Source organism: Bos indicus x Bos taurus, chromosome 23, assembly GCF_003369695.1.
Source record: "Bos indicus x Bos taurus breed Angus x Brahman F1 hybrid chromosome 23, Bos_hybrid_MaternalHap_v2.0, whole genome shotgun sequence".
Taxonomy (NCBI): domain Eukaryota; kingdom Metazoa; phylum Chordata; class Mammalia; order Artiodactyla; family Bovidae; genus Bos; species Bos indicus x Bos taurus.
The window spans coordinates 25,959,027-25,986,028 of record NC_040098.1 but is presented as its reverse complement, the minus strand read 5'-3'; the positions used below and the strand labels follow the sequence as shown (position 1 = coordinate 25,986,028).

The following is a 27,002-nucleotide window of genomic DNA, read 5'->3' as shown; positions in this document are numbered from 1 at the left end:
CAAGGGCTGGCAGCAGGTGCATCACCGGGCAGGCCTGGGGAGCACTGGTGTCCAGGCTGATGCTCCCACCAGCCTCCTGGGAGCAAAGGAACAAAAAAGAAGAAACTGAATGGGTGTGGGGGTGGGGATGCAGAAAGAGTCACCTTCCCACGTACAGGTCGGCCTTGGCTTCAGGAAGCTGATCTCTAAGCCTTGGAATCTCTCTTACCATTTACTATTCGGAGACATGCCTGATAGGAGTATCTTTGTTTGCCAGGGGCCCTGGGCCAGGTAGATAACAACGGCTATATGATTTCAAGCATAGGCTTTGAGCCACGGCAAACATGCGATGGAGGACGGGGCTCTGGGTCATGTGGTGTCAGCCCCACTCTGGAGGGGGCTGGAGACAGATCAGCCACGTGGGTGGTCAGTCATGCCCATGTGATGGAGCTCCAATAAAACCCTGGACTTCCGGTTCTGCCGAATGAGGACATCTGGACACTCTGAGCCTGGAACCCTTCTGGACTCAGTCCTGTGCATCTCTTCCCTTGACAGATTTTCATCTGTGTCCTCTCCGTAGTAAACCGTTGCTGTGAGTATGACCATTTTCTGTGAGTTCTGTGAGTCTTTCCAGCAGACTGTTCGGGCATGAGGTCGTTTGGGGGACACTCCGAGGGCTTTCCAGGTGGCACTAGTGGTACAGAACCTACCTGCAAGTGCAGGAGAAGTAAGAGACATGGATGTGATCCCGGGTCAGGAAGATCCCCTGGAGTAGGAAATGGCAGCCCACTCCAGGATTCTTGCCTGGAGAATTCCATGGACAGAGGAGCCTGGCGGGCTACAGTCCGTGGGGGTCACAAGAGTCAGACACGACTGAACAATTAAACCACCACCACCGTGAACCTGCCGTTGGTGTCAGAGCAAGGACGGTCTTGGATTGCTCCCTTCCAATGCTTCGGTGAGGGCAAACACTTTACCCTCACTCGGAGATTAATTTACACATGGGACCAGACACTGACTTGGTAACAAGATCTCTGTCGTTGAGTTGTGTAAGACAGCAGGAAATGGGAGCTGTTATATGACTGGGTGGGATTTCAATACCCAGGGCCATTGCCTGATAATATTATTCGAGCAGATCAGAAGCCATTGTGCAAACAGTGCTCTGGGGATTTTAATTCTCTCGGACATAAGGGGGCCCTCAAGGCTGGCTCTTGGAGAAGACAACCAGTGAGGAAGTTGGGTCTGTGCTGAATTGGAGGATTAGTGAAAATAAAGACAAAAGCCAAGCTGCCTCCAGTGAAGACAGGTTCCCATACCGCTCTGCTCAGGGTTATACGACCTTAAATCATTCAGTTCACTTCCCATGTTGGAGACAAGCTCCCCCTCCCCCATCCTGCACAAGTGCAGTTTCCTGGCCTTGTCACAAGCTTTTTGGGGGGTCCAGACCTTTTAGTCTCAACAGCCTCCACCATCCCATCTTCACAAGCCGCCAGACTCTGGTAAAAGAGCCAGGAGGTCAGGCAGCAGACGGTTGTCCTCAAAGATGTCAGCATGCTGTGTTCAGGAAGGAATCAGACGTGTGAGGCAGGGAGACAGGGCAGAGGGGGCCCATGAGGCTCACGGGCTACACCCCACAGCAGCTGAGCCAATGGGGTGAAAGGGCACCCCGGGGGTAAACGGGGCACTTGTGGGGGCTCCAGTGTCCTCTGGGACAAAAGGAGGAGCTGAACGGTGTGGGGTTCTGGTGTCTGTCAGAGGAGGAGGTGCAGCACCTAATGAGCCCAGGACCCAATATCAGCTGCTTAGAGGGCTTTGGCAGACTGGGTGCCCAAAGGAACCCGTGACACTCCTGCCTGGGTCCCTGAGGAGGGTGGGTATGGAAGGGCCTGTGGATGCAACAGCAGAAGGTGAATTCCAGCCTCTGCAGCAAATGGCTACCAGCCCAGGCTCTCGTACTTGCTGGTGTTCCCACTTTGTTGTATGTGCATTTTATTCCTTTACCCAAATTGTCTGCCCAGAAGATTCCGTGGCGGGATCCTTGTTCCATCAGCTTCAACGTTCCCACTAAGGGAATCTTCTGATCATGAACTCGGTGGCCCAACCCCGCACCCCATGTTTCTTTCTCATCATCCATCTCATCTCTCATGTTCTCATCATTTTATTTTCTTCAAAGCACTTGACACCCACCATCAATCTCTCTGTTTAATCAATCTGTGTCTTTAAAGTGGGTTTCTTACAGAAAACCAAAAATAGGGTCTTGTTTTAAAATCCACTCATGAATGTTTACAACATTCATATGGAGCTCTGTATCACGGTCACAGGTGTAAAGCCTTATATGGAGGCCACACAGGTGGAGCCCTGCACCAAGGTCATCTCCGAACTGACCAAGTCCCACAGTAACCATTGCCATGAGCCTCCCTGATCTAAACTGGCCAGCTCCCTTACCCCATATTAGGAAAATATACTCACCCAATTACCCACCCTATAGCACCCTAACTAATCACCTAATGCTACCCTTCCAGCAGGAATTTTCTGTCTTGAGACTATAAAAATTGGCTACTAATCCATGAAAGGAGTCAGCTCTTCCTTGAGCCAGCCCGCTGTTCTAACAGTATCTCCTGCTTTAATAAACTGTATACTCCTCTCATTCTGCCTCTAGAATCTGTGTCTAGAGATTCTTTTCCAACTTGTGCACAGACCACGGCAATTCACATTTAAAGTGATTATTGATGTGGTTGCATTAATCTCTACTCTTTTCTTTTTTGTGTGACTCTATTTGTTGCCTTGGTTCTTCACCCCCCACTGTTTTTGCTTTGTCTTCTACTCTTTTTCTGCCCTGTTTTAATTGAGCATGTTATATAATTCTATTTTTTCTCCTTTCTTAGCATGTCAATTATAGTTTGTATTTGTCTAGTTTTAGTGGTTGTTCTGAAGTTTGTAATATTTATATACAACAACACTAAGGCCTCTTCCAACAACACTGTATCACTTCACAGGTGATGCAGGTACCTTATCAGTTCAGTTCAGTTGCTCAGTTGTGTCTGACTCTTTGCGACCCCATGGACTGCAGCACACCAGGCTTCCCTGTCCATCACCAACTCCTGAAGCTTACTCAAACTCATGTCCATCGAATCAGTGATGCCATCCAACCATCTCGTCCTCTGTCGTCCCCTTCTCCAGCCTTCAATCTTTCCTAGCATCAGGGTCTTTTCCAATGAGTCAGTTCTTCGCATCAGGTGGCCAAAGTATTGGAGTTTCAGCTTCAGCATCAATCCTTCCAATGAATATTCAGGACTGATTTCCTTTAGGATGGACTGGTTGGATCTCCTTGCAGTCCAAGGGACTCTCAACAGTCTTCTCCAACGCCACACTTCAAAAGCATCAATTCTTAGCGCTCAGCTTTCTTTATAGTCCAACTCTCACATCCTTACATAACTACTGGAAAAACCATAGCCTTAACGAGATGGACCTTTGTTGGCAAAGTAATGTCTCTGCTTTTTAATATGCTGTCTAGGTTGGTCATAACTTTTCTTCCAAGGAGTAAGCGTCTTTAAATTTCATGGCTACAGTCACCATCTGCAGTGATTTTGGAGCCCCCAAAAATAAAGTCTGTCACTGTTTCCACTGTTTCTCCATCTATTTGCCATGAAGTGATGGGACCGGATGCCATGATCTTAGTTTTCTGAATGTTGAGCTTTAAGCCAACTTTTTCACTGTCTTCTTTCACTTTCATCAAGAGTCTCTTTAGTTCTTCGCTTTCTGCCATAAAGGTGGTGTCATCTGTGAATCTGAGGTTATTGATATTTCTCCCGGCAGTATTGATTCCAGCTTGTGCTTCATCCGGCCTGGCATTTCACATGATGTATTCTGCACATAAGTTTAAATAAGCAGGATGACAATATACAGCCTTGACGTACTCCTTTTCCTATTTGGAACCAGTCTGTTGTTCCATGTCCACTTCTAACTGTTGCTTCTTGATCTGCATACAGACTTCTCAGGTACCTTATAACTGCTTATAATTCCTCCGTCCTACCCCTTATAACACTGTTGTCATAGATTTCTTTTATCCGTAAGCTATAATCATCTGATACATTGTTGGCATTATTATTTTGAACACCTCGCACTTATTTGCTTATATATTCATACAGCCTGTTTTCCCCAACTAGAATATAAGCAGTACCACCAATGCAGGAATTGAGTCTGACATATGTAACATCGTAGACCCTGGGACTAAAACAGTACCAGGCACAGAGCGGTACTCAGTAAATATTTGTTGCATGAGCCAGTGGAATCTTTCTTTCAACTTACTTGAGTAACCTGATCTAACATCCAAACAATGGATGTAAAGTGAAGCCCTAGAGGTATGTACAAACTCGAATGCTCATTGGCCAATCCCTTGAAGGGGTAGAGCATTCAATTAGAAAAGAAAGGGGTATAAATCCTCACGTAATCCCCCTGAAGCACCCCAGAGAGGAGATCCAGGAAGAGATAAGGTTAGTGGTGAAGTTCTTATCTGTTCTTTTTAGGCTTGGTTGGATAGTTTATTTTGTGACCAAATTTGTCACTTGTAGTCAGAAATTTTTGTGATTTTATGGTTAATGACTATTATTTACTTTTATTTTTGTTGAAGTATAGTTGATTTAAAATGCTGTTCCAGTCTCTGCTCTACAGTAATGACTATTTCTAAACTTGCTTATATCAAACAAAAGGAATGGGTATTTTTTTCTGCAGAGTAGATACACCTATGAAAATGAAATAGCATATGTACATCTAAACAAGGCCTTTGAAGACTATCATTTCGATGCATGAAATGTGCATTATGTCAGACATTCAAATGCCCTCAAAACTGTGTTACATATTAAGTGTAATTTCAAAAATAAGTATGTAAGAGTCAAGTGGTATTTCAGTTGATTGGTGGACATAACGCCCTTGGTGGAACTTAAGCGTTTGTTAATTTTTGAGCCATGACATTTTTTCCTCCTTGGCCAAATTGCATCGTTTTGAACACAGCTGGAAAGAACACAGAAATCACCCGCTCTGTGCTGGGTGCCTACAGGTAAACTCAATCTCCTGCATCCCTTGTATGCGTGGAAGATTCAGTTCAAATGATCTGACACTGGGGTCTTCCCCTGGGGTCTTGCTTCCTCAGGGGGTGGCGCCAAGTTGAAAGCAGGAGTCTCTAAGTCAAACCCTGACACAGATTTTTATAGAATTTGCCCCAGTTTTTAACAGCAGTGGGCCGTGTTGTGGTTCACTTTGTTTATCCTCCAAGGAGCGTGGGATGAAAGTCTCCTCCCTCAGCTATATTTTTCATTTAAGTAAGTTGGTTAACCTTGCGAGGATAAGTCAACATGAATCAATCTGTTAGACTTTAATGCAAAGGAAATTTCATTTCTGTAACTGAAATATAGAAGATGCTTACTTAGCATGTGAACTTGGAACAAAATTACCTCCCTCATCATGCTATAAGTAATCCCCACTCCCACCTCACCCAGGAATAGGGTTCAGCTATTTGTGTCTTTAAAATGTCATGTAAACACTGCTGCTGCTGCTGCTGCTGCTGCTAAGTCGCTTCAGTCGTGTCCTACTCTGTGAGATCCCATAGACGGCAGCCCACCAGGCTCCCCCGTCCCTGGGATTCTCCAGGCAAGAACACTGGAGTGGGTTGCCATTTCCTTCTCCAATGCACGAAAGTGAAAAGTGAAAGGGAAGTCGCTCAGTCATGTCCAACTCTTAGTGACCCCATGGACTGCAGCCTACCAGGCTCCTCCATCCATGGGATTTTCCAGGCAAGAGTACTGGAGTGGGGTGCCATTGCCTTCTCTACATGTAAACACTAACGCAGCTCTTTTGGTGAGGGTGGAGTGGGGGTGGGGGCTCCATGTAGGAGACTTTCCCTCTGATAGCATGTCAAACCCAACTAATTAAGGTGTCAGATCCAGGAACTTCCCTGGGGGTCCAGTGTTCAAGACTCTGTACTCCCAGTACAGGGGGCACAGGTTCGATCCCTGGCTGGGAAACTAAGAGCCCATGCGCTGCTCTGCTTTGTCATGAAGGTAGACGGTTCTGATCCATTGGAGAAGCAGAATAAATGTCAAGGATATTTCTAGTGATAATAGATTCAAAATTCGCCTCTTGTATTCTGGCCCAAAACATCTGCTAAAACTGGCAACTTCTTTAGTTAATCTCTCAAAACTTTCATTATCTTAAAAACTCAATAAAAGCCTGCTTTTTGCCAAACTGAAATCAAAGAAAATGTGCATTGATATGCCTAAATTATCCAGAACAACTGTTAACATTGTCAGCAGAATTTCACACCCATCGCCCCCAAAAGACTGGCTGATTTCCCAACATGTATGTTCAGCAGATAGGAGCAAAGGGCGAATGAATATAGGGGAAAAGAAGTAAGATCAGAAAGACTGTTAAAGCTGAGAAAAGGAAGATGATTGAACTCTGAACCAACTCCTCATTTTACAGTTGAAGAAACTGACATCTGTTTTTCCAGATCTGCCCAAGAGCTTGGATCTACACACCTGGTACTTGGTTAATTTTGGAGATTGGAGGAGGCCTTGCATCCTAGGAATTCCTCTCTTTAAGGGGGTCAGTGTAAATGATTCAACATAGGAAATAGAATTCTGCCTGATTCTCTCTCCCCTTCCCTTTCTCTATTCTGGCCCCACACCCTCCTGCACATCACCATTTGCTCAGCCTGCTTTTTAAACATCAGATTCTGTATTTTGTGCCTGTGCAGCAAATCCTGGGAGAACCTGGGGCCACACCCTGAGTCCCAGGTGCAGTGTAGTTGGGCTTTCACTCTAGATCTGGCTTCTCAAGCTTAATTTTAGTACAGGCACATCTCGTTTTATTGTGCTCTGCAGCTATTGCACTGTTTCTTTGTTTTACTTTTTTTTCACAAATAGTAGTTTTGTGAAACCCTGCTTCAAGCAAGTTTGTCAGCATCATTTTTCCAATTAGTATTTGTTCACTTTGTGTCTCTGTATCACATTTTGGTAAATATCATGATATTTCAAATTTTTTCATTATTATTAACTTGTTATGATGATAAGTGATCTTTGATGTTACTATTGCAAGAAGATTATGACTTGCTGAAAGTTCAGGTGATGGCAAGCATTTTTTAGCAATAAAGTATTTTCTAATTAAGCTATGTACATTTTTTTAGACATAATGGTATATAGCACAGTTAAAAAATACAGTATAGTACGAGCATAACTTTTATATGCACTGCTGCTGCTACTGCTGCTGCTAAGTCGCTTCAGTCGTGTCCGACTCTGTGCGTCCCCATAGAAGGCAGCCCACCAGGCTCCCCCGTCCCTGGGATTTTCCAGGCAAGAACACTGGAGTGGGTTGCCATCTCCTTCTCCAATGCATGAAAGTGAAAAGTGAAAGGGAAGTCGCTCAGTCGTGTCTGACTCTTAGCAACCCCATGGACTGCAGCCTACCAGGCTCCTCCATCCATGGGATTTTCCAGGCAAGAGTACTGGAGTGGGGTGCCACTGCCTTCTCCATTAGATGGGGTCTAAAAGTTCTTCCAGATATAATTCCACAGACTCAAGTCGGCAAAAGCACCCTGAGCTTCAGGGACATCCTAAGGAAATCATAATGTCTTTACCTTGAAAATGAGGACTGGGGAGGTGGTAGTTTTTCAGAGAGGAAATGTCACTTGGGTCCTTCCTGCACTGGGAGCTGCCCTAGGAAACAAACCAAAAAAGCGTGACTCACTTTATTCCAGTATTCACTTTATTGCCATGGTCTGGAACCAAATCCGCAATTTCTCCGGGCTCTGCCTGCGTTCAAATGAATCCCTTGGGGGGTCTTGTGAAAAATGCAGCCTTTGATTCAGTAGATCCAGCCCAGGAACTGAGATTCTGCATTTCTAACAAGTTCCTTGACAAAGCTGATGCTGCAGGTCCAGTGTTCAGGTCTCTATGCTTCCACAGCAGGGGGCATGGTTCAGTCCCTAGTCAGGGAACTACGATCCCGCATGCCACACAGCCAAAGAAACAAAGCAGAAAACAACAACAAATACACTTCTAAAGAACGCCTTCCACTTCCATTGATTTTTTTTTTTTTTCTCACATGTGACTGTTGCTACAATCTGGAGATATAGGTGTGTGTATGCGTGTGGGGGGGGGGGCCGCAGGTGCCATTTTTTGAGTCCTTACTATGTTCAGCAGTTTGCACACTTTCACATTTCTGCTGCTGCTGCTAAGTCGCGTCAGTCGTGTCCGACTCTGTGCGACCCCATAGACGGCAGCCCAGCAGGCTCCCCCGTCCCTGGGATTCTCCAGGCAAGAACACTGGAGTGGGTTGCCATCACATTTCTACCACTAACCAAATGATTTAGGGACTATAAGGAAACTGTAGCTGAGAGAGGTTTAAAAAACTTACTCAAGTGAGAAGAGGAGCTGAAATCTAGACATAGGTCTTTGCTTTTCCTGGTATCCAGGGCCCGACTCAGATACATGTTCTTCCACATTTTCTAAAATTGTTTTTTTAATTTTAGTTTTATCTGCTCAAATTTTTGCCCACTGGGTTGTTTTTTTTTTTTTTTTTTTTTTTTTGTCCACTGGTTTTAAGTGTTGGTTTTTATTTTTTATTATTGAGGTACAAGTGTTCTTTATACATTCTGGATGAGTTCCTTAAATCAGGTACGCTTTGTAAATAATTTCTCCCAATATTTGATTTGCCTTTTCTTTTTGTTAAAAAATACCTTTTGAAAAGCAAAGTTTTAAGTACTGGTAAGTGCAATTTTTAAAAATTTGTGGGTTTTGCTTTCTGGTTTTTATCACATAAGTCATTGCTTAATTTACGGTCACAAAAAAAAAAAAAGAAAAAGAAATTTAGGGCATGCTTATTACCACACCGAATATCCAAAGGCTGTCATACCATCATGGCTGCTTTCTGCCCACCTTGCCTTGGGCACCTGGGGTTCTAAGTGGGATGTGCATAATCCTGCTCACCTCAGGTAAAGCCGCACACAGGAGAAGTTCAACACCCCTGAGTGATGAGTCTCAATTCCCACTGTCAAAAGAGTCATGTGGGGAGGGCTTCCCTGGTGGCTCAGCAGTAAAGAATCCGCCTGCCAATGCAGGAGACATAGGTTCGATCCCTGATCCAGGAAGATCCCACGTGCCGCGGAGCAACTAAGCCCGTGTGCCACAACTACTGAGCCCACGTGCTGCAACTGCTGAAGCCCACGTGCCCTAGAGTCTGTGCTCCTCAACAAGAGACGCCACCACAATGAGAAGCCTTCACACCACGACTCTAGAGTAGCCCCCACTCCCTGCAACTAGAGAAAAGCTCACATGGCAACAAAGACTCAGCACAGCCAAAATAAATGAATAAATAAAATTATTTTTGTAAAAGGAGTCAGGCAAGGAGTCTACTTTGGGAACAAGGTGTATTTAATTCAGGACACACCTGTTGGTCAAGGTCAACACAAAAAGCAGACTTGAGAGATGCGAGTGAATTTATACTCAGCGTGACTCCTCAGGCTCTTGTTCTTCCAGCAAGCTGTGTTCTCAGAGCTGTTTGCATTTGGGATGAAATCCAGAAAGAATTCTTTTGTTCTTGGCTTCTTTGTTTCCCACAAGCAGGATGAATATTTCCATCACACCTGTTCTTTCAAGCTTTGACAATGTTCTTTTTTTTAAACAATGAGAATGGGGTTTACTTTCTGAAGCATAAACTTGGGCCTCTGTGTTACCAAGTTGTGGTTTGGAATTAATCTTTGTTGAAATTCATTACAGGTCAAGGATAAAGGACTAAAGAAGTTGATTTAGGCCATTAATCTATAATGCCTTGGGAGTAGGGAGAGGTGGGGGCTCAAGGAACCAAACATATTTATATATATCTAATCTGTAAGGCTCTGTCCCTGTAATACTATATTATGCTTTTCGTAAACACTTATTCTGACTTACCTCTTCATGGTCTGGATATTTCCATCACTAGATACAAGGTTTTCAATGGCAGAAACCACATCTTATTTATCTTTGTATGACTGGAGTGTGCAGCCTAGGACTATAGCCAAAGAAGGAGATCCATAAACATTTAATGTTGAAAGAATGAATGATCAAACACAGAAATCTTAACAAATGAAAAAACTGGTCTTTGTATGTGGCTCATTGAGGTTATAGCTGCCATATGTCTAGGATAATGCTGGGTTGGTTCTGCAGGAGATGGAAGAACTATGTCACGACTCCTGCCTACCAGGAGCTTAATATATTGTGGTATTGAATCCAGGGGAGCAGTTCATCCTGGGCTATGGTGTGAGTTGTAAGATGTACTGGGCCCCTTGTCTGTCTCTGCTATTCTAGAAGGAACAGTTCCTCCTGGGAGGGGTTGAGTGGGGACCAGAGTCCTGTTGAGACTCCATCATTCACCTGAGAGCCCAATTCAGAACGTTGTGGAGCGCAGGCTGAGAGGTGAGGAAGAGCGGCTAGTTGGCTAGAGGCAGCCATCAATGGGGCACATGAACACTTGCTGGGATTTTTATAAGAAGTGGTGGCTGGTTACTAACAACTAGAAAAAAAGTTTTCTTTCTTTTGGACTGGAAGGTAAGATTGCAGGCTATGGTCCTGTTTATCTGAAATGAGTTCTCCTTCATTGTAACCCTGGGCTTTGGGGGCTCCCTTGGGCACCAGGGAAGACTTGGAGGTAGTGGTGGGGAGGGGAGTTGATTCATCCTTTAACTTCCTACACATCTTGAGAATGTTTGTGGGTCAGGCCGAGGTAAGTGGGTGGGGGAGGGAAATTGTGAACACAAAGGGTCACATTAAATTCCCAAATACACTTCTTTACAGCAGCAAACCCTGCACGTGCTCCAATTACCCTCATAACCACAAATGAAGGCAAAAACCACACCAGTTTTTACATTTTAAATATCTTCTATTGCAATATCTGATCAAATTTCCAAAAGTTTTAGCTCTCTTTTACAAGTATCAGTTGCGTTTGTGACAAACATAAATCATGTGTAAAACAAGCCAATCTTAGCATAAAAAATTCTAAGAAAATACCATATCTACCTGTAATTTGATTAAAGAAGCATGGAAGACTCTAGTTGATATGGCTGAGACATGATGGTATGTATTTTATCTATTAATTTTTTTCAATCCTTGGTCTTCACAACAACTCTCTGAGGCAGGGAGTACAACCACTACCCCCATCTTAAGGATTAGGAGACAGAGGCCTAGAGAGATGGAATAAGGTTGTACAATAGTGAGGACTCATGACTCTAAAGCACAGAGCCCCCAGCCTTTGAAGGATGGGAGTAGTCACACTCACTTATCATTTCTGTTTGAGCATCCAACCCCATGTCTAACACAGAGCAAGCTGTACCTGAACAGAATCAGATCCAAACTTGGGTCCACTTGCCTATGTTCAATAAAGCCATTCTACTGACACTGGGCTGTGGTAACGGAAAGAGTAGCACTTATTGCAGGGTACCAAGCAAGGCGTCCAGGACAGCTAGTGCTCAAAAAGCGCAAACTCTCCGATGGATTTCAGCAAAGCATTTTTAAAGGCCAGGTGAGGGTGGGGGCTGGTATCACGTTATCAGTCCTCAGGCTCTGGTAGGTCTGGGGCCTATGTGCTCGTGATCATCAAGTAATTAGTTTCTCCCATTTGGTGGTGGTTTTAGCATCTGTAAAACAACTCGGGAATGTCCATCAGATGCTGTTAGCTAGGTACTTCAGAAAGGAGTGACAACAGAAGACAGGAGAAAAGGGATCTGTTCCCAGAAGGCCTCACAAAGTCCTACAGTGAGTCACAAGCTTTCTCACTGTTCATTCTCTTGGACGGGCCCAAGGGGTTGTTAGCCACATCCAGGAGGTTGTATTCAACGGAGCCCAGGCCTCCCTCTCACTCAGTGACTCTCCCCTCATTCCATTCCTGACGCCAGACTGCTCTCCACTTGTCCGATGTTTGCAGCTTCTCACTGATTCCACCTCGAAAGCACGTATCTCTACATCCCTTCGAATATCAACTGCCATGCCAACAAGAAGCTTGTCCCATTCTTAATACGTTTAGAATGGCATTTTGCTTACAGTCCTTTTGTCTGAGAGTTCTGTATCATTGGCATCATTGGTAGCTCACTCTTGACAAGAACTAATACATAATCTGGAGCCTCCAAGTCATGACACTCAGTGGCCACATGAGGTGCCCATCTCCTGTGAGCAGTCCAGGGCTGTGAGTTTTCATCTCACTAAGAGAATAACCAGACAGAAGAAAGACTATTCAGCCTACACTTTAGCACCCACTGCTCAGAAACAGCTTTCTGGAAGCTACCAGAGATGCCTGTATTTAGATCCATGGTTTCTAAACCAAAGGGTAACTTTTGGCCAACTAGGGGAGCAGAATAGAATCACTATAAAAAGAGTCCCATTGGGTTTATTTCAAACAGAATTTGGACCAAACATTTCAGGGAGACAGAATGACAGGAAGCAACCTCAGAGCAGCCCCAGTTTGACTTACATCCTCATCCCTGTTTCTCAGGGCAGGTAGAGAGGGGTCAAATGTGGGAGCACTGTGCACCCAAGAGAGAGGAAGATGGAGCTTCCCAAGTGAGACACCAGCATTTGACTTCACCAGTATTGCTTGATTTTTATCTGAAAGCTGCAGAATGCCTGCAGACCTGGAGGGGGTGCTCTGAGCCAGGACCCATTTGTCAGTTGCCAGTTTCATTTGCCTCCTGACACATGATCAGGACCTGGAAGCTGGCCATCTGGATGTGAATGTCCCAGGCACAGGAACCAACTGTATGTATTTGGCTGCACCTTCTTCCTTTTGATTTCTAAGAGTATGAGGGGCTGCTTCTATCTGGTCCTTAATCATCCTATAACGGATGCTCCAGGAGATCAGAGGATTCAGGAGTTATCTTGTTGGAGAGAGGTTAAGAAGAAGACATAGTCACTGTCTCCTCTTCTCATATTTTCTCCACATTCGGTTTATTGTACAATTTGTTTCAAGGTTTGTTAGTAGTGAGCTGCTGGACCTAAGCATAGTTTCTCTAATCAGAGAACCGTGGTACCTTTTTAATCATTGTGTCTTCCGGGACAATACAGTGGTGGGTTTTCAAGAAGCTCTTGAAATTGTCATGCAAGAGCTAACCAGGCAGTTTAAAAGGAATGAATCTTGACAACCAAACATAGCCAGTGCCCAGGAAGTGGCAAGACGGCAGGAAAGGAATCAAACTTCTCCAAGAGTTAAACTGTAAATCCAATGCAGAGGAGAAGTGGCTGGCTGTGGGGAAATGGCTTCAAAAACCTCAGGACTTTGAGAACCCAAGTGACTCCGTTCGCATATGATTGTGGGTATTAACAGTTACGTTTCTCATCATAAACTGACTACTGTTATTCTGATTTTCTTACTTCCTTGCGAGTTTTGTTAGCATAAGCAGCCACTGAAAGTGGGATCCTGGCTAGCATGTAATGCAGGGCAGTTTGGGGCTTAACTGGTTTGTTTGTTCTTTTCCTATTTCTTAAATTGTGAGACAGAGCATACACACAGGAAAGTGCAAGAGTATTTCTATACAGTTTAAAGATTAATTATAAAGGCTAATTACTAATTCTGTTTCAGAAACAGAACGTTATTAGCATCCCAGAACCCCCATACCCCGATCCAATCAGCCCCCATTTCTCCTCACTAGAGGTAACCACCATCTTGTGTCTGTCATAATTATTTCCTTGCTTCTCTTCATACTTTTGCCTCCTATGTATGCATCCCTAAATAATAGTTTTGTTTCACCAATTTTGGAATTAAGGGGAGATACACCATATAGTCTGTGCTAGTTTGTTCTTTTAAACACATGTTCTTATTTTGCCCTTCAGAAAACCCAAGCCAGCAGTCATGGCGGCCAAACCCAAGCTCTGGTACTTCCATGGCCGAGGCAGGATGGAGTCTATCCGCTGGCTGCTGGCTGCAGCTGGTGTGGAGGTGGGTTCCCGATTGGGAAATGGAAGTGGGGCGGGTAATCTGGGTGAGACTGAAGTGGTCCTCTTCACCTTTCAAAAGTCAGGATGGTGCCTTTCAATCTGTATCCACTCTTTCCCTTTCCAACTGCCTTCTTGAGGTGAAGGTGGGCTCATAGTCCTCTGCTTAAACAGGGGTAGGAAGGGAGAAGCCTAGGGAGGTGTTCTGGAAGCTTCCTGAGCCTAGAAAGATCTTCAGTTCAGTTCAGTCACTCAGTCATGTCCGACTCTTTGCGACCCCATGAATCGCAGCATGCCAGGCCTCCCTGTCCATCACCAACTCCCAGAGTTCACTCAAACTCACATCCATCAGGTTGGTGATGCCATCCAGCCATCTCATCCTCTGTCGTCCCCTTCTCCTCCTGCCCCCAATCCCTCCCAGCATCAGGGTCTTTTCCAATGAGTCAACTCTTTGCATGAGGTGGCCAAAGTACTGGAGTTTCAGCCTCAGGATCATTCCTTCCCATGAACACCAAGGACTGGTCTCCTTTAGAATGGACTGGTTGGATCCCCCTGCAGTCCAAGGGACTCTCAAGAGTCTTCTCCAACACCACAGTTCAAAAGCATCAATTCTTCAGCACTCAGCTTTCTTCACAGTCCAACTCTCACATCCATACATGACCACTGGAAAAACCATAGCCTTGACTAGATGGACCTTTGTTGGCAAAGTAACGTCTCTGCTTTTGAATATGCTATCTAGGTTGGTCATAACTTTCCTTCCAAGGAGTAAGTGTCTTTTAACTTCATGGCTGCAATTACCATCTGCAGTGATTTTGGAGCCCCCAAAATAAAGTCTGTCACTGTTTCCACTGTTTCCCCATCTATTTGCCATGAAGTGATGGGACCAGATGCCATGATCTTAGTTTTCTGAATGTTGAGCTTTAAGCCAACTTTTTTACTCTCCTCTTTCACTTTCATCAAGAGGCTTTTTAGTTCCTCTTCACTTTCTGCCATAATCTTGGTGGATCACAAATTGAGGAGATAGAAGAGACTCACATTTGAATCATTCTCTCAGTTGAGACCAGCTCATTTCCCAGGGTCTTTCCAACTCTGGTCAGCACTTCAGTCCTGTTCTACCCATGGCTGTCCACTGGAACTTCAGGCCCAGCTGCAGCTTGCCCACCACCCCTTGACCCTTCTCCTAAAGGCTTACCCCACAGGGATCTTTCCCTAATTTCAGTATTTTTTCTTAACCCTCTCTCTGACTTTTTCATAGATTTTTTACAAGTGCTTTGGAATTGTTCTGTTTCATGCAGGTATAGACTCCCTTGTCCCTGATTGAATGCCACCTCCTCTAGAACATGGACTTGGGATCTTCTTTATTTTGCTTTATTTACTCCCCTTATCTTAAGCCCCATTTCAAGGTTTGGTGTACAAAAAATCACTCTGTCCCACAAAAGCTCTGGAAACTCCATCAGTAAATGATGATACTCCCACTTGAGTAATGATCTTTGGGTCCCTTTCACTGAGTATGTGAGCAAAAAGAAATGCCTAATTTGACCTGATATGGAGGGAAGAGGATGCAGAAGAGAGAGAAGAAAAAAAGAGAAGAAAGGGAAGAGGAGAAATCAGGGGGCAATTGGAGGAGAGGGCAAGAGTTTGGAGAGAAGGTAGAGCTAAGATGAGGACAAGGAAATATATGAATGGGGGCTTGGGGATAACCTTTAATTAGGAAGGGTGCCTGTCCCATGTTAGCCTAAGCTACTCTTACATGCATGGTCTGTCAGAGTTTTCAGCTACATGATAGTTGATAACTTTGTGGTCTTTTCTTTCTTTTTTGGGGGGGGGGTTCAAGGTGATTTTTTTATTTGAAAATGAATATGTATGTTTATGCAGGAGATGCAAACACACTTATCCACTTAAAGGAGGGACAGATCCTCTCAGTAACAAATTCTTGAACAGGTGCTAATTTTTTAAACTAATTTTTATAATATTTTCATTCTGGAAGATGTTGGGAATTTTATACTATAAGCATTTCTTTTCTTTCTCTCACCTTAGGTTTATAACAATGTATCCTGTTTTTTTTTTTTTTTTTTTTAGTTTGAAGAAGAATTTCTTGAAACAAGAGAACAATATGAGAAGTTGCAGAAGGGTGAGCCTAGATTTATTCAATGTTATCTTACGGGAAAAATAAAATATGTTCCAAGAAATATTCATTTCAGCACAGAACTCTAGAATGACAACCATTAGAAAAGGCAAACAGCATGATTGCTAATACTAACTCTTCACTTTGCCCCCAGTGTAGAGCTAAAGGTGTCATCTGCTCTGCCTCCTTAGCCTCATAAAAAGGTATCGAGTAGGTTATGACTCTGGCCTCAACTTAGCAACAGCCTGGGTTGATCCAGTGCCAACTGGTTCAATAATCCCCACCCCACCAGAGAAGGCTTCAAGGATTCTTCACAATGATCCAGTGGGCCAGAGGAGAGGGAAAAAAAGGGCAGGTGAATTAGATCTAAAATATTCCCTGGTTCTCGTGGTTCATATTCACTTTTTCTTAGTGGTTTTAGCAGATTAACAGAGATAATTTTACCAGGTCACAACTGTAGAATCAAAACTATAGAAAAGATCCAAATTTGATTACATTCAGAAGTTCTTAATCCCTACAATTCCCCGATTTTCTCCCACTAAGAGAGAAGACTGATATTTCTCCAGTCCTACTTCTCACAGCCATAATGTTATTTTTTTTATCTAAGGAAACCCAGGGTCCCTATCGTTGCTGATAAGCAGTCATGAAATTACCACAGATTATTTTTTAAGAAAGACTTTCAGCGAATCATCAGCAGACCTGCCATTTACAAACTGCATGGCTTTGGTCAAGACCTTTCATTTCTCTTCATCCTGTCTTCTTGCCATACAATAAGAGAATCTTTCTTGTCTTGACTGCAGAGTACCAGGAAATCTCACGGAGAGGGAAGACCTGCTTAACCCTTCCCCAGTTTTCATTCAGGACCTTTATTATCTAGAATCCCTCTGAAGCGTCTCTTCCCCTCTTCCTCTTCATTTCTGCCCCATTTTACTCTAAATAAGGACAGTCACATAGTAGTGGTTAAATACCTATGCATTGAATAAATAAATGGATGTTGTTGTATAAACTCCTCCATGATCAATCTGGCAGGAAATGCCAGGGATTTCCCTGGCACTCCTAGTATTCCCTAGAAATGCAGGAAATCCTAGGGAACCCTCCATCCCTCGCTGGGTCTGTGAGGCTGTTGAGGACAGCCTCCTGGGCATTGCTGCCATCTGTGAGCAGTCCCGAGAGAGCACTGGACTGGGAGTCAGGAGGCCCCCTTCTGCTGGCTTAGCTGTCCTCTCTGGGTCCGAGCAAGTCACTTTGCCCCACTGGCCTCCACAGTGCATTGTCCGTAATATGAACAAACTGAACTAAATGATCTCAAAGGTCCTCTCCTGTGTTCTTGATCTGAGATTTTCTTCAATTCTTCCGAAGAGGATCATCAGCTCCTAGAAGCAGGGATCATTTCTAACGGCTGTTTGCATCATTCATAAACAGCAACACAGAGCTCAGCTTTAGATGTTTATTCAGTTTTGGACAAATGTAGAACTGTCTCAGGAAATGGAGGTTTAGTAGTCTCTCCGCTAAAAATAGTATTGATATTTCTGAAGTACGAGCTTGCCCAAAGAAACTCAGTAAAATGGGCAGAACAGATACTGTTACAGATCAGAAAACAGGCTCGGAGAAGTTAAAGATGTGTCTAAAGTCCTCCATCACCCCCAAAAGACAGGGACACTGGCTCCCTGGAAAGCTGCCAGTGGTGCCTGTGCTAGCTCTCTGCCACCACGTTCCCACGTCTCATTAGGTCAATTATTGGAAGCTGGGGAGATTAACTGTGGCCTTTGCCAGTGCACTAGTGAAATCTGACTCCTATTCTGGGTAAAATTCCTTATTCTCATTAATGTACAGGTGTTTATGAAAATTTAAAGGCTATTCATTCCTTCAAGACCCCATGAAAAAGTACATCTTTAAATAAATTATTTATACAGGCAGTTCACTCAGAAAGAAGAAAAATTTGATTTTACTGAACCTTGATTGTTGACAGTATTCAGTGTTATACTTATGTTATGATATTTCATCTTTTCAAAATCCTGCTCGATGGATATTACAGCTATTTTAGAGAAAAGGAAACTGGAGCTCAGATAAGTCATTTATTTAAAGTCACAGGGCTCGAAGGGCCAAAGCTAACATATGGGCCTGGGACCTGGGTTCTTGCTGTCACATCCATCCCATTGCCATGCAGACCTAGAGTGATACCTGTTGTACTTTTTAAAGAATTCAGACTCCATCCCTGAATCAGAGTATCTGGAGGGTGGGGTGAGTATTTTTAACAACCACCTCTTCCAGGTGATTCTGATACACCTGAAACTTTGAAAACCAAAAACACTGATACTATAATACAGTCAGAGCAAATGTAGAAAGCCTTAAATAACCATGATTAACCAACGTGCAAAAACCCATGTACCTATCAAGCAAATCTCACATTTTCCATTAAACAAATGGTAGGCATTTCCTCAACAACCGGGGTCTTAAACTCACCCCTTTGGATGAAAACTAAGAATTACTCAACAAAATTAGAAGTGGATCCTCCCGTAGGCTGACCAAAACCATAGAGGGAGAGTCTCTTAACCTAATCTCTTCGCTCAAACCACAGACGGACGCCTGCTTTTCGGCCAGGTGCCTCTGGTTGAAATTGATGGAATGGAGCTGACACAGACAAGAGCCATCCTCAGCTACCTTGCTGCCAAGTACAACTTGCATGGGAAGGACCTGAAGGAGACAGTCAGGTACCAGAGTGCCCGTGCCAATACTTGGTTCTTCTCCAAGCTCTGTCTTCCTATACGGAGACTCAGATCAGATGCAGCCTTTCAGCCTGGAGGGAGAGGAGGAGACAAGGGGAGATGCTTGTGCTACCCCGTATGTCTTGGGTATGCTCTGAACACCTGCTCCTGGACGCCCCTTCTACTCTTCACAATGGTCTGCATTTGACATTCTCATATTCTCTCCCCACTCCTAACAAAGTGTGTTTTCATAAAATGATCTCATAAACTACTCTGCACAATGGTGGCAATGACTGACTCAGAAAACAAATATTGAGCATTGTATCAATGACCTATTACTGCAAATAATGCTGTATAACATGTCACCCTGAAGCCCAGGGACTTAAGTCAGCAAGGACTTGTTATTGCTCACTGGTCTATGGGGGAAGCCTTGGTGGCTCAGTAAAGAATCTGCTTGGCAATGCAGGAGACTTGGGCTTGATCCTTGATCCTTGATCCTCCAGGAAGATCCCCTGGAGAAGGAAATGACAACGCACTCCAGAATTCTTGCCTAGGAAATCCCATAGACAGAGAAGTGTGGCAGGCTACAGTCAATGGGGTCGCAAAAGAGTTGGATACGACCGAGTGACTAAACAATGCCACCAGTCAACGGGTCATCTGGGTGTCAGCATTTTCAGGCCAGGCTTGATGTATCTTGGCTGGACTCACTCCTAGGTCTGTGGTCACCTGGTAGTCAGCAAGGAGAATCTAGTTGGGGTGCTGGCTGACCATCAATTGGTGAGCAAGTGGCCACCTGTCTCTTGTCCTCTTTTCCTGAGCTTGTTCTGATTGCAGCCAGGTAGGGTTCTCAGAAAGCACACAGGCTGTTAGCTTCTGGGCTCAGAACTGGGACATCATTCTAGTGGTCAAATTGAGTCATGAGGTCAGCCCAAGCAGCAGACGCCATCTACTAATGGAAGAGCTGCCAAGCTTTACCACAAATACTGAAGAGTGAAGATTTGTGGCCTTTTTTTTGCATTTCTACACCACAGGGATCCAGTCTGTGCTATGCACTGTGCTAGGCCTGGCTGAGCATGGCTGGGTTCTTTCTCCCAGGAATACTGCACTTTTACAGGAAATGAGTAAACTTAAAATGAAGACTTGCAACAGTAAAAATTTTCCTGGATTTGTTGTCGGGGACCTGTTCAGGGGACCTATCACAAATTATACTCAATATTTTGTAATAACCTATAAGGAAAAAATAAATATATCTTATGTACTTATAACTGAATCACTTTTCTGTACACTTGAAACTAGCACAATACTGTAAATCAATTCTACTTCAATAATTAAAAAAAAAATAAGTCATCTGTTCCAATATCTCAGTTCAGTTCAGTTCAGTTGCTCAGTCGTGTCTGACTCTTTGCGACCGCATTGAACCATAGCATGCCAGGCCTCCCTGTCCATCACCAGCTCCCAGAGTCCACCCAAACCCATGTCCGTTGAGTTGATGATGCCATCCAACCATCTCATCCTCTGTCGTCCCCTTCTCTTCCTGCCCTCAATCTTTCCCAGTATCAGGGTCTTTTCCAATGAGGCAGGTCTTCACATCAGGTGGCCAAAGTATTAGAGGTTCAGCCTCAACATCAGTCCTTCCAATGAACACCCAGGACTGATCTTTAGGATGGACTGGTTGGATCTCCTTGCAGTCCAAGGGACTCTCAAGAGTCTTCTCCAACACCAAAGTTCAAAAGCATCAATTCTTTGGCACTCAGCTGCCTTTATAGTCCAACTCTCACATCTATACATGACCACTGGAAAAACCATAGCCTTGACTAGACGGACCTTTGTTGGCAAAGTAATGTCTCTGCTTTTTAATATGCTGTCTAGGTTGGTCATAACTTTCCTTGCAAGGAGTAAGCGTCTTTTAATTTCATGGCTGCAACCACCATCTTCAGTGATTTTGGAGCCCAGAAAAGTAAAGTCAGCCACTGTTTGCACCATTTCCCCATCTATCTGCCATGAAATGATGGGACCGGATGCCATGATCTTAGTTTTCTGAATGTTGAGCTTTAAGCCAACTTTTTCACTCTCCTCTTTCACTTTCATCAACAGGCTCTTTAGTTCTTCACTTTCTGCCCTAAGGGTGGTGTCATCTGCATATCTGAGGTTATTGATATTTCTCCTGGCAATCTTGATTCCAGCTTGTGCTTCCTCCAGCCCAGTGTTTCTCATGATGTACTCTGCATATAAGTTAAATAAGCAGGATGACAATATACAGCCTTGACGTACTCCTTTTCCTATTTGGAAACAGTCTGTTGTTCCATGCCCAGTTCTAACTGTTGTTTCCTGACCTGCATACAGGTTTCTCAAGAGGCAGGTCAAGTGGTCTGGTGTGCCCATCTCTTTCAGAATTTTCCAGTTTATTGTGATCCACACAGTCAAAGGCTTTGGCATAGTCAATTAAGCAAAAATAGATGTTTTTCTGGAACTGTCTTGCTTTTTCGATGATCCATCGGATGTTGACAATTTGATCTCTGGTTCCTCTGCCTTTTCTAAAACCAGCTTGAACTTCTGGAAGTTCACGGTTCACGTATTGCTGAAGCCTGGCTTGGAGAATTTTAAGTATTACTTTACTAGCATGTGAGATGAGCGTAATTGTGCGGTAGTTTGAGCATTCTTTGGCATTGCCTTTCTTTAGGATTGGAATGAAAACTGACCTTTTCCAGTCCTGTGGCCACTGCTGAGTTTTCCATATTTGCTAGTCACACCAAAAAAAAGTAGTGGATCAGGAAACCCCTCACACAAAGGTTTCTCTTGGATTGAGAGTTCCACTGTTTTGTCAGGATCGACATGTACGCCGACGGCACCCTGGATCTCATGCTGATGGTGGCGCTGGCTGCGTTCAAACCCCCGGAGGAAAAAGAGGAGAGCCTGGCTTTAGCCGTGAAGAAAGCTAAAACCCGGTACTTCCCCGTCTTTGAAAAGGTAGGCTGCGGGGATCCAGTTTGGCCGAGGCAGTGAGACCCAGCGTGAGGGTCTGCGACAGCTGGGAGTCAGGTCCTCCAGGGGAGCAGGGCAGGGCTGACATCTACGAGGGTGACTCTCCCAAGTCCCCGCCCCCCGGGTCCTCCCCCTGAGCCCAGGCGGCAGTGGGGGTAGGGGCGGGCGAGAATTGGGGGAGGGGCGTACACAGCGCAGCAAGTCCCCTGGTCTACCTCCCAGGCTGCAGGGATCGGGGACAGTGACGTTCCCTATTGCTGATAAGAGTAAAGACTGACATCTTAAAAGGCAGAAGCTGTGTTAGTGCTGTACTGCATTTGGACCAAAACTTTAATAAGGATTCCCAAATAAATGACGTAAAATTATGGAACCTCTAACCAAACAAAATTGGAATAAACCAAGGTCAGTGAAGGACTGATGCTGAAGCTGAAGCTTCAATACTTTGGCCACCTGATGCAACGAGCAGACTCATTGGAAAAGACCCTGATGCTGGGAAACATTGAGGGCAGGAGGAGTAGGGGATGACAGAGGATGGGATGGTTGGATGGCATCATCGATTCAATGGATATGAGTTTGAGCAAACTCCAAGAGGTGGTGAAGGACAGGGAAGCCTGGCATGCTGCAGTCTATGGGGTCACAAAGAGTTGGACATGACTGAGTGACTGAGTAACAACAAATTTACCTTTGTTCCTTATTCATGGAATAAAGTTGTGTTTTTTACATCTGCTACTCAAAGCAGCACCTGAGGAATTTTTATATTCATTTTTCACTGGATGGTGAAAAGGCTCATGTTTGAGCTTCTGGTATCCCACTGGTACCTTATCTGTGGTGTAGTAGCCAGATTCTAGTTAATTATGACCTTTATGTCTTCTATGCTGGTGGGTACAGCCAGCTCTAGGCTCACAACAGGAGTTCCACTCCAGCACTTCACCACCCAAATTGTCTTGATCATCACTATCAAATTTCCAAGAAGATTGTGTGGATTACGACAATGTATAAGGGTGTTAGTCGTTCAGCCGTGTGATTCTCACAGATGTGGGTTCGATCCAGCAATCTTCCTGGGTCAGAAAGCTTCCCTGGAGAGGGGAATGGCTACCCACTCCAGTACTCTTGCCTGCGGAATTCCGAGGACAGAGGAGCCTGGTAGGCTACAGTCCACGGGGTCCAAAGAGTCAGACACGACTTGAGTGACTAACACACACACATAAAGGTGTTAGTTTCATTCTCTCCTTGCAAGCATTCTTGGAGATTATCAAGAAAAAGATTCTTAAGTAAATTTGATCTATACAAAAAACCCCATGCTTTTGTTAAGTGTTTAGCCAGGCAAAATAGTCTTTAGTTTTATTTGATATTCTTTATTTTTCTTTCTGTAGATTTTGAAAGACCACGGAGAGGATTTTCTCGTTGGCAACAAATTTAGCTGGGCAGACATACAGCTCCTGGAAGCTATTTTAACAATGGAAGAACTTGATGCTTCTGTTCTTTCCGATTTCCCTCTGTTAAGGTAGAGTTTTAGCATCCACCCAGAGTCCAGGGAAACACGAACAGACACAAAGACTGAAACAAAATATGCCCCCTGGCCAATCTCAAAAGAAAGGTTAAAAGACTGTTTTAAAAATCATTACTTCACTCATTTTGGTAATTGTCTCCTGCTCACAGAATAGGATGATTAGGAAGTAAAACCTTATGGAGGGAGAAGGAAGATTTTAATTTCTACCATGAACATTTAATGCTTTCCGTTTTTTGTGGTGCTTTGAATGTTCTTCCTGGCTGATGGGTCTGCTTGTGTTGTTTTCCTCTCCAGCTCCTACCAGACCACTTTGTCCCTTTTCCTCCCCCTGATGCTATCTGTCCAGTCAGTTCAGTCACTCAGTTGTGTCCGACTCTTTGCGACCCCATGGACTGCAGCACGCCAGGCTTCCCTGTCCATCACCAACTCCCAGAGCTTACTCAAACTCATGTCCATTGAGTTGGTGATGGCATCCAACCATCTCATCCTCTGTCATCCCCTTCTCCTGCCTTCAAACTTTCCCAGCATCAGGGCCTTTTCCAATGAGTCAGTTCTTCACATCAGGTAGCCAAAGTATTGGAGTTTCAGCTCCAGCATCAGTCCTTCCAATGAATATTCAGGACTGATTTCCTTTAGGATGGACTGGTTGGCTCTTCCTTGCAGTCCAAGGGACTCTCAAGAGTCTTCTCTGACACCACAGTTCAAAAGCATCAATTCTTTAGCGCTCAGCCTCTTTATAGTCCAACTCTCAACATCCATACATGACCACTGAAAAAACCATAGCTTTGACTAGGTGGACCTTTGTTGGCAAAGTATGTCTCTGCTTTTTAATATGCTGTCTAGATTGGTCATAACTTTTCTTCCAAGGAGCAAGCATCTTTTAATTTCATGGCTACAGTCATCATCTGCAGTGATTTTGGAGCCCCCCAAAATAATGTCTGTTACTGTTTCTATTGTTTCCCCATCTATTTGACATGAAGTGATGGGACCAGATGCCATGATCTTCATTTTATGAATGTTGAGTTTTAAGCCAACTTTTTCACTCTCTTTCACTTTCATCAAGAGGCTTTTTAGTTCTTCCTTGATTGTGTCATCTGCATATCTGGAATATATGCAGGTGACTGATATTTCTCACAGCAATCTTGATTTTAGCTTGTGCTTCATCCAGTCCAGCATTTCTCATGATGTATTCTGCATATAAGTTAAATAAACAGGGTGATAATATACAGTCTTGATGTGCTTCTTTCCTGATTTGGAACCAGTCTGTTGTTCCATGTCCAGTTTCTTCTTGACCTGCATACAGATTTCTCAGGAGGCAGGTCAGGTGGTCTGGTATTCCCATCTCTTGAAGAATTTTCCACAGTTGTGATCCACACAGTCAAAGGCTTTGTCATAGTCAATAAAGCAGAAGTAGATGTTTTTCTGGAACTTTCTTGCTTTTTTAATGATCCAATGGATGTTGGCAATTTGATCTCTGGTTCCTCTGCCTTTTCTAAATCCAGCTTGAACACCTGATGCTATGCAGGCCCTCAATTGCTCAGAGCCTCTGCTGAGAGGGTACCGCCTCTGATCAGTCAGGACAACTGAGCGACTAACACACACACAAGGGTGTGTGTGTGTGTCTGTGTGCCTATGTGCCTGCCTCTCTCCTACCACACTGCTAGTCCTCAGACCTCTCTCTGAATCCTGACACTGCCAGACCTTACCTAGCTTCTGTTTCAGTTCCTTACAAAGATTTTCTCTATTAGGTGACCATAGGTTTTGTACTTCAAGAATAGCATTTTTTATTTTTTGGCTTTGCCACACAACATGTGGGATCTCAGTTCCCTGACCAAGGATCGAACCTGTGCATTTGCAATGCAAGTGCAAGGTCTTAACCACCAGACCACCAGGGAAGTTCCAGAGCAACATTTTTTAATAACAAAAAAAAAGTACATACGCATTTATATAAACCTCCCCCCCAAAAAAAAGACCTATAATCCTACCAACCAAATGGTTCTGCATTAGACTTCCTGACGTCTTATTTTACATTTTCCCCCCAAATGGTGTCATGCTAAATATTGTTCTGTGGCCTGCTTGTAACATTTTTTAATTTATCATAAATATATTTACAGTCAATGCATATTCTTCTGCAATCTAATTTTCTTTTCTTTTATTAGGCAGTAGAGTCACATCTTTTTGAAAAATCAGAACTTATAAAATGAAATTTCATTCTCACCACTGCCCTCCTACATTCTCACCTCTATAATCTCTTTTATTGGCTCCTGTGTGCCCATCCAGTGTTTATGCAGATACAAGGAAATATGAATTATATATTTGTCTCCCCTCCTGCCACTTTCTCACACAAAATGGAAAATTGTGTATATTATGTTCTACCCTGGGCTATTTTTTTTTAAACTAAACAATGCAATGCAGTTCAATCCCTGTCAATACAGGGATCTTCCTCTTTTCTTTTATATCTAAAACATCATTTTAAATTACTGACCTATTTCTTTTAGGGATATAACATAATTTATATATAGTTTTATTTTCCGAGAAATATAAATTATTTCCAATTTTTCATTGTGGTAACATTCTTATAGTTATCTCACACTCTTACTTATTCTCGTATAATTAATTTTTAGAAAGGAACTGATACTTCAAAAAATATGAATTTCTAGAGTTATTGATATGCACTACCTAATGGTGTTAATGATTTTTCACTAAGAAAATTTTACTTATGCCAAACAGGCCTGCAGTTGTATTACTTTCTCAGGAATACCCAGCAAACATGTTTCAAGGGATTGACTTGGATTCAACATTCTAGGCGTCACCAATTGAGGATCTAAGCTTTCCACCTCTTGTAACAAAGTTTTGGGCTCCCTTAAAAATTGTGACTGCTCTTAAGAGCCTGATTTTACTATTTCTCATTTCAGGAATTTAAGACAAGAATCAGCAACATTCCTACCATTAAGAAGTTCCTGCAGCCTGGGAGTCAGAGGAAGCCGCCCCCAGATAGCCACTATGTTGAGGTTGTCAGGAACATCTTGCAGTTCTAAAGGCAGCAGTCTTACAATGGCAGACTAATGAACCAGTTGCAGCACTGGCTCCTGTCGTGAAGCAAAGCAAATGGTGTAGATTCTAGGAGCAATCTAAGTGTAGATTCTAAGTAATCCAAGTGTAGATTCTAGGAGTAACGTGTCCAAAAAGAACAAAACCATATTGCCATCAGCAGCAAATGCCAAGTAAATGCAATAAAAAAAAAAAAGCCATTCTGATGTGTGATAAATTTTTAAGCTTGTCAATTGTGGATGATGGTTACAACTTTTATTAAATTACTACTCTGAGTAAATAAAGAGGAAGTTGATACAAAAAAAAAAACACAAAAAAACAAGAGCTTCTCTGATGGCTCAGATGGTTAACAATCTGCCTTCTCAGTCAGACACAACTGAGTGATTAACACAGTCAACACACCCTGATATAAAATTCTTCAGGCAGAGGCTTACAGAGGGCACTGTTCTTGCTTTCTGCATCTACACCGGGACCATTAAGGGAAGTGGAAGTGAAAGTCACTCAGTCGTGTCCGACTCTTTGTGACCTCATGGAATTCCCCAGGCCAGAACACTGGAGTGGGTAGCCTTTCCCTTCTCCAGGGAATCTTCCCAACCCAAGTATTGAACTTAGGTCTCCCACATGGCAGGCAGATTCTTTACAAGTTGAACCACAAGGGAAGCCAGTGAGTGGTGATTTGAGAGGGCAGGATCTCTCCAACA

At 43.7% G+C, this 27,002-nt stretch overlaps 1 protein-coding gene across 2 annotated transcripts; it reads left to right on the top strand.

The window, feature by feature from the left end:
• The first annotated feature begins 344 nt into the window (after positions 1 to 344).
• LOC113881893 (glutathione S-transferase A4-like) lies at positions 345 to 26,501 on the top strand. Of its 2 annotated transcripts, none has more exons than XM_027525023.1 (7): positions 345 to 571; positions 13,827 to 13,932; positions 16,008 to 16,059; positions 18,632 to 18,764; positions 21,584 to 21,725; positions 23,114 to 23,243; positions 26,164 to 26,501. In XM_027525023.1, the coding sequence occupies exons 2-7, from the start codon at positions 13,846 to 13,848 to the stop codon at positions 26,286 to 26,288; spliced, it is 669 nt and encodes a 222-aa protein (XP_027380824.1). In that variant the 5' UTR covers positions 345 to 571; positions 13,827 to 13,845; the 3' UTR covers positions 26,289 to 26,501. The 2 variants fall into 2 exon arrangements, with proteins under 2 accessions (XP_027380824.1, XP_027380825.1); XM_027525024.1 differs by lacking the exon at positions 345 to 571 and adding an exon at positions 12,673 to 12,755.
• The last annotated feature ends 501 nt before the right edge of the window (positions 26,502 to 27,002 follow it).

What these genes read in the sequence shown, in the direction of transcription:
- LOC113881893 (XM_027525023.1), top strand. Translation starts at nt 13,846, where the DNA reads ATGGCGGCCAAACCCAAGCTCTGGTACTTCCATGGCCGAGGCAGGATG. An exon ending in TGGCTGCAGCTGGTGTGGAG is followed by an intron (nt 13,933 to 16,007) that starts GTGGGTTCCCGA and finishes TTTTTTTTTTAG; the next exon opens with TTTGAAGAAGAATTTCTTGA. An exon ending in ACTTCCCCGTCTTTGAAAAG is followed by an intron (nt 21,726 to 23,113) that starts GTAGGCTGCGGG and finishes TTCTTTCTGTAG; the next exon opens with ATTTTGAAAGACCACGGAGA.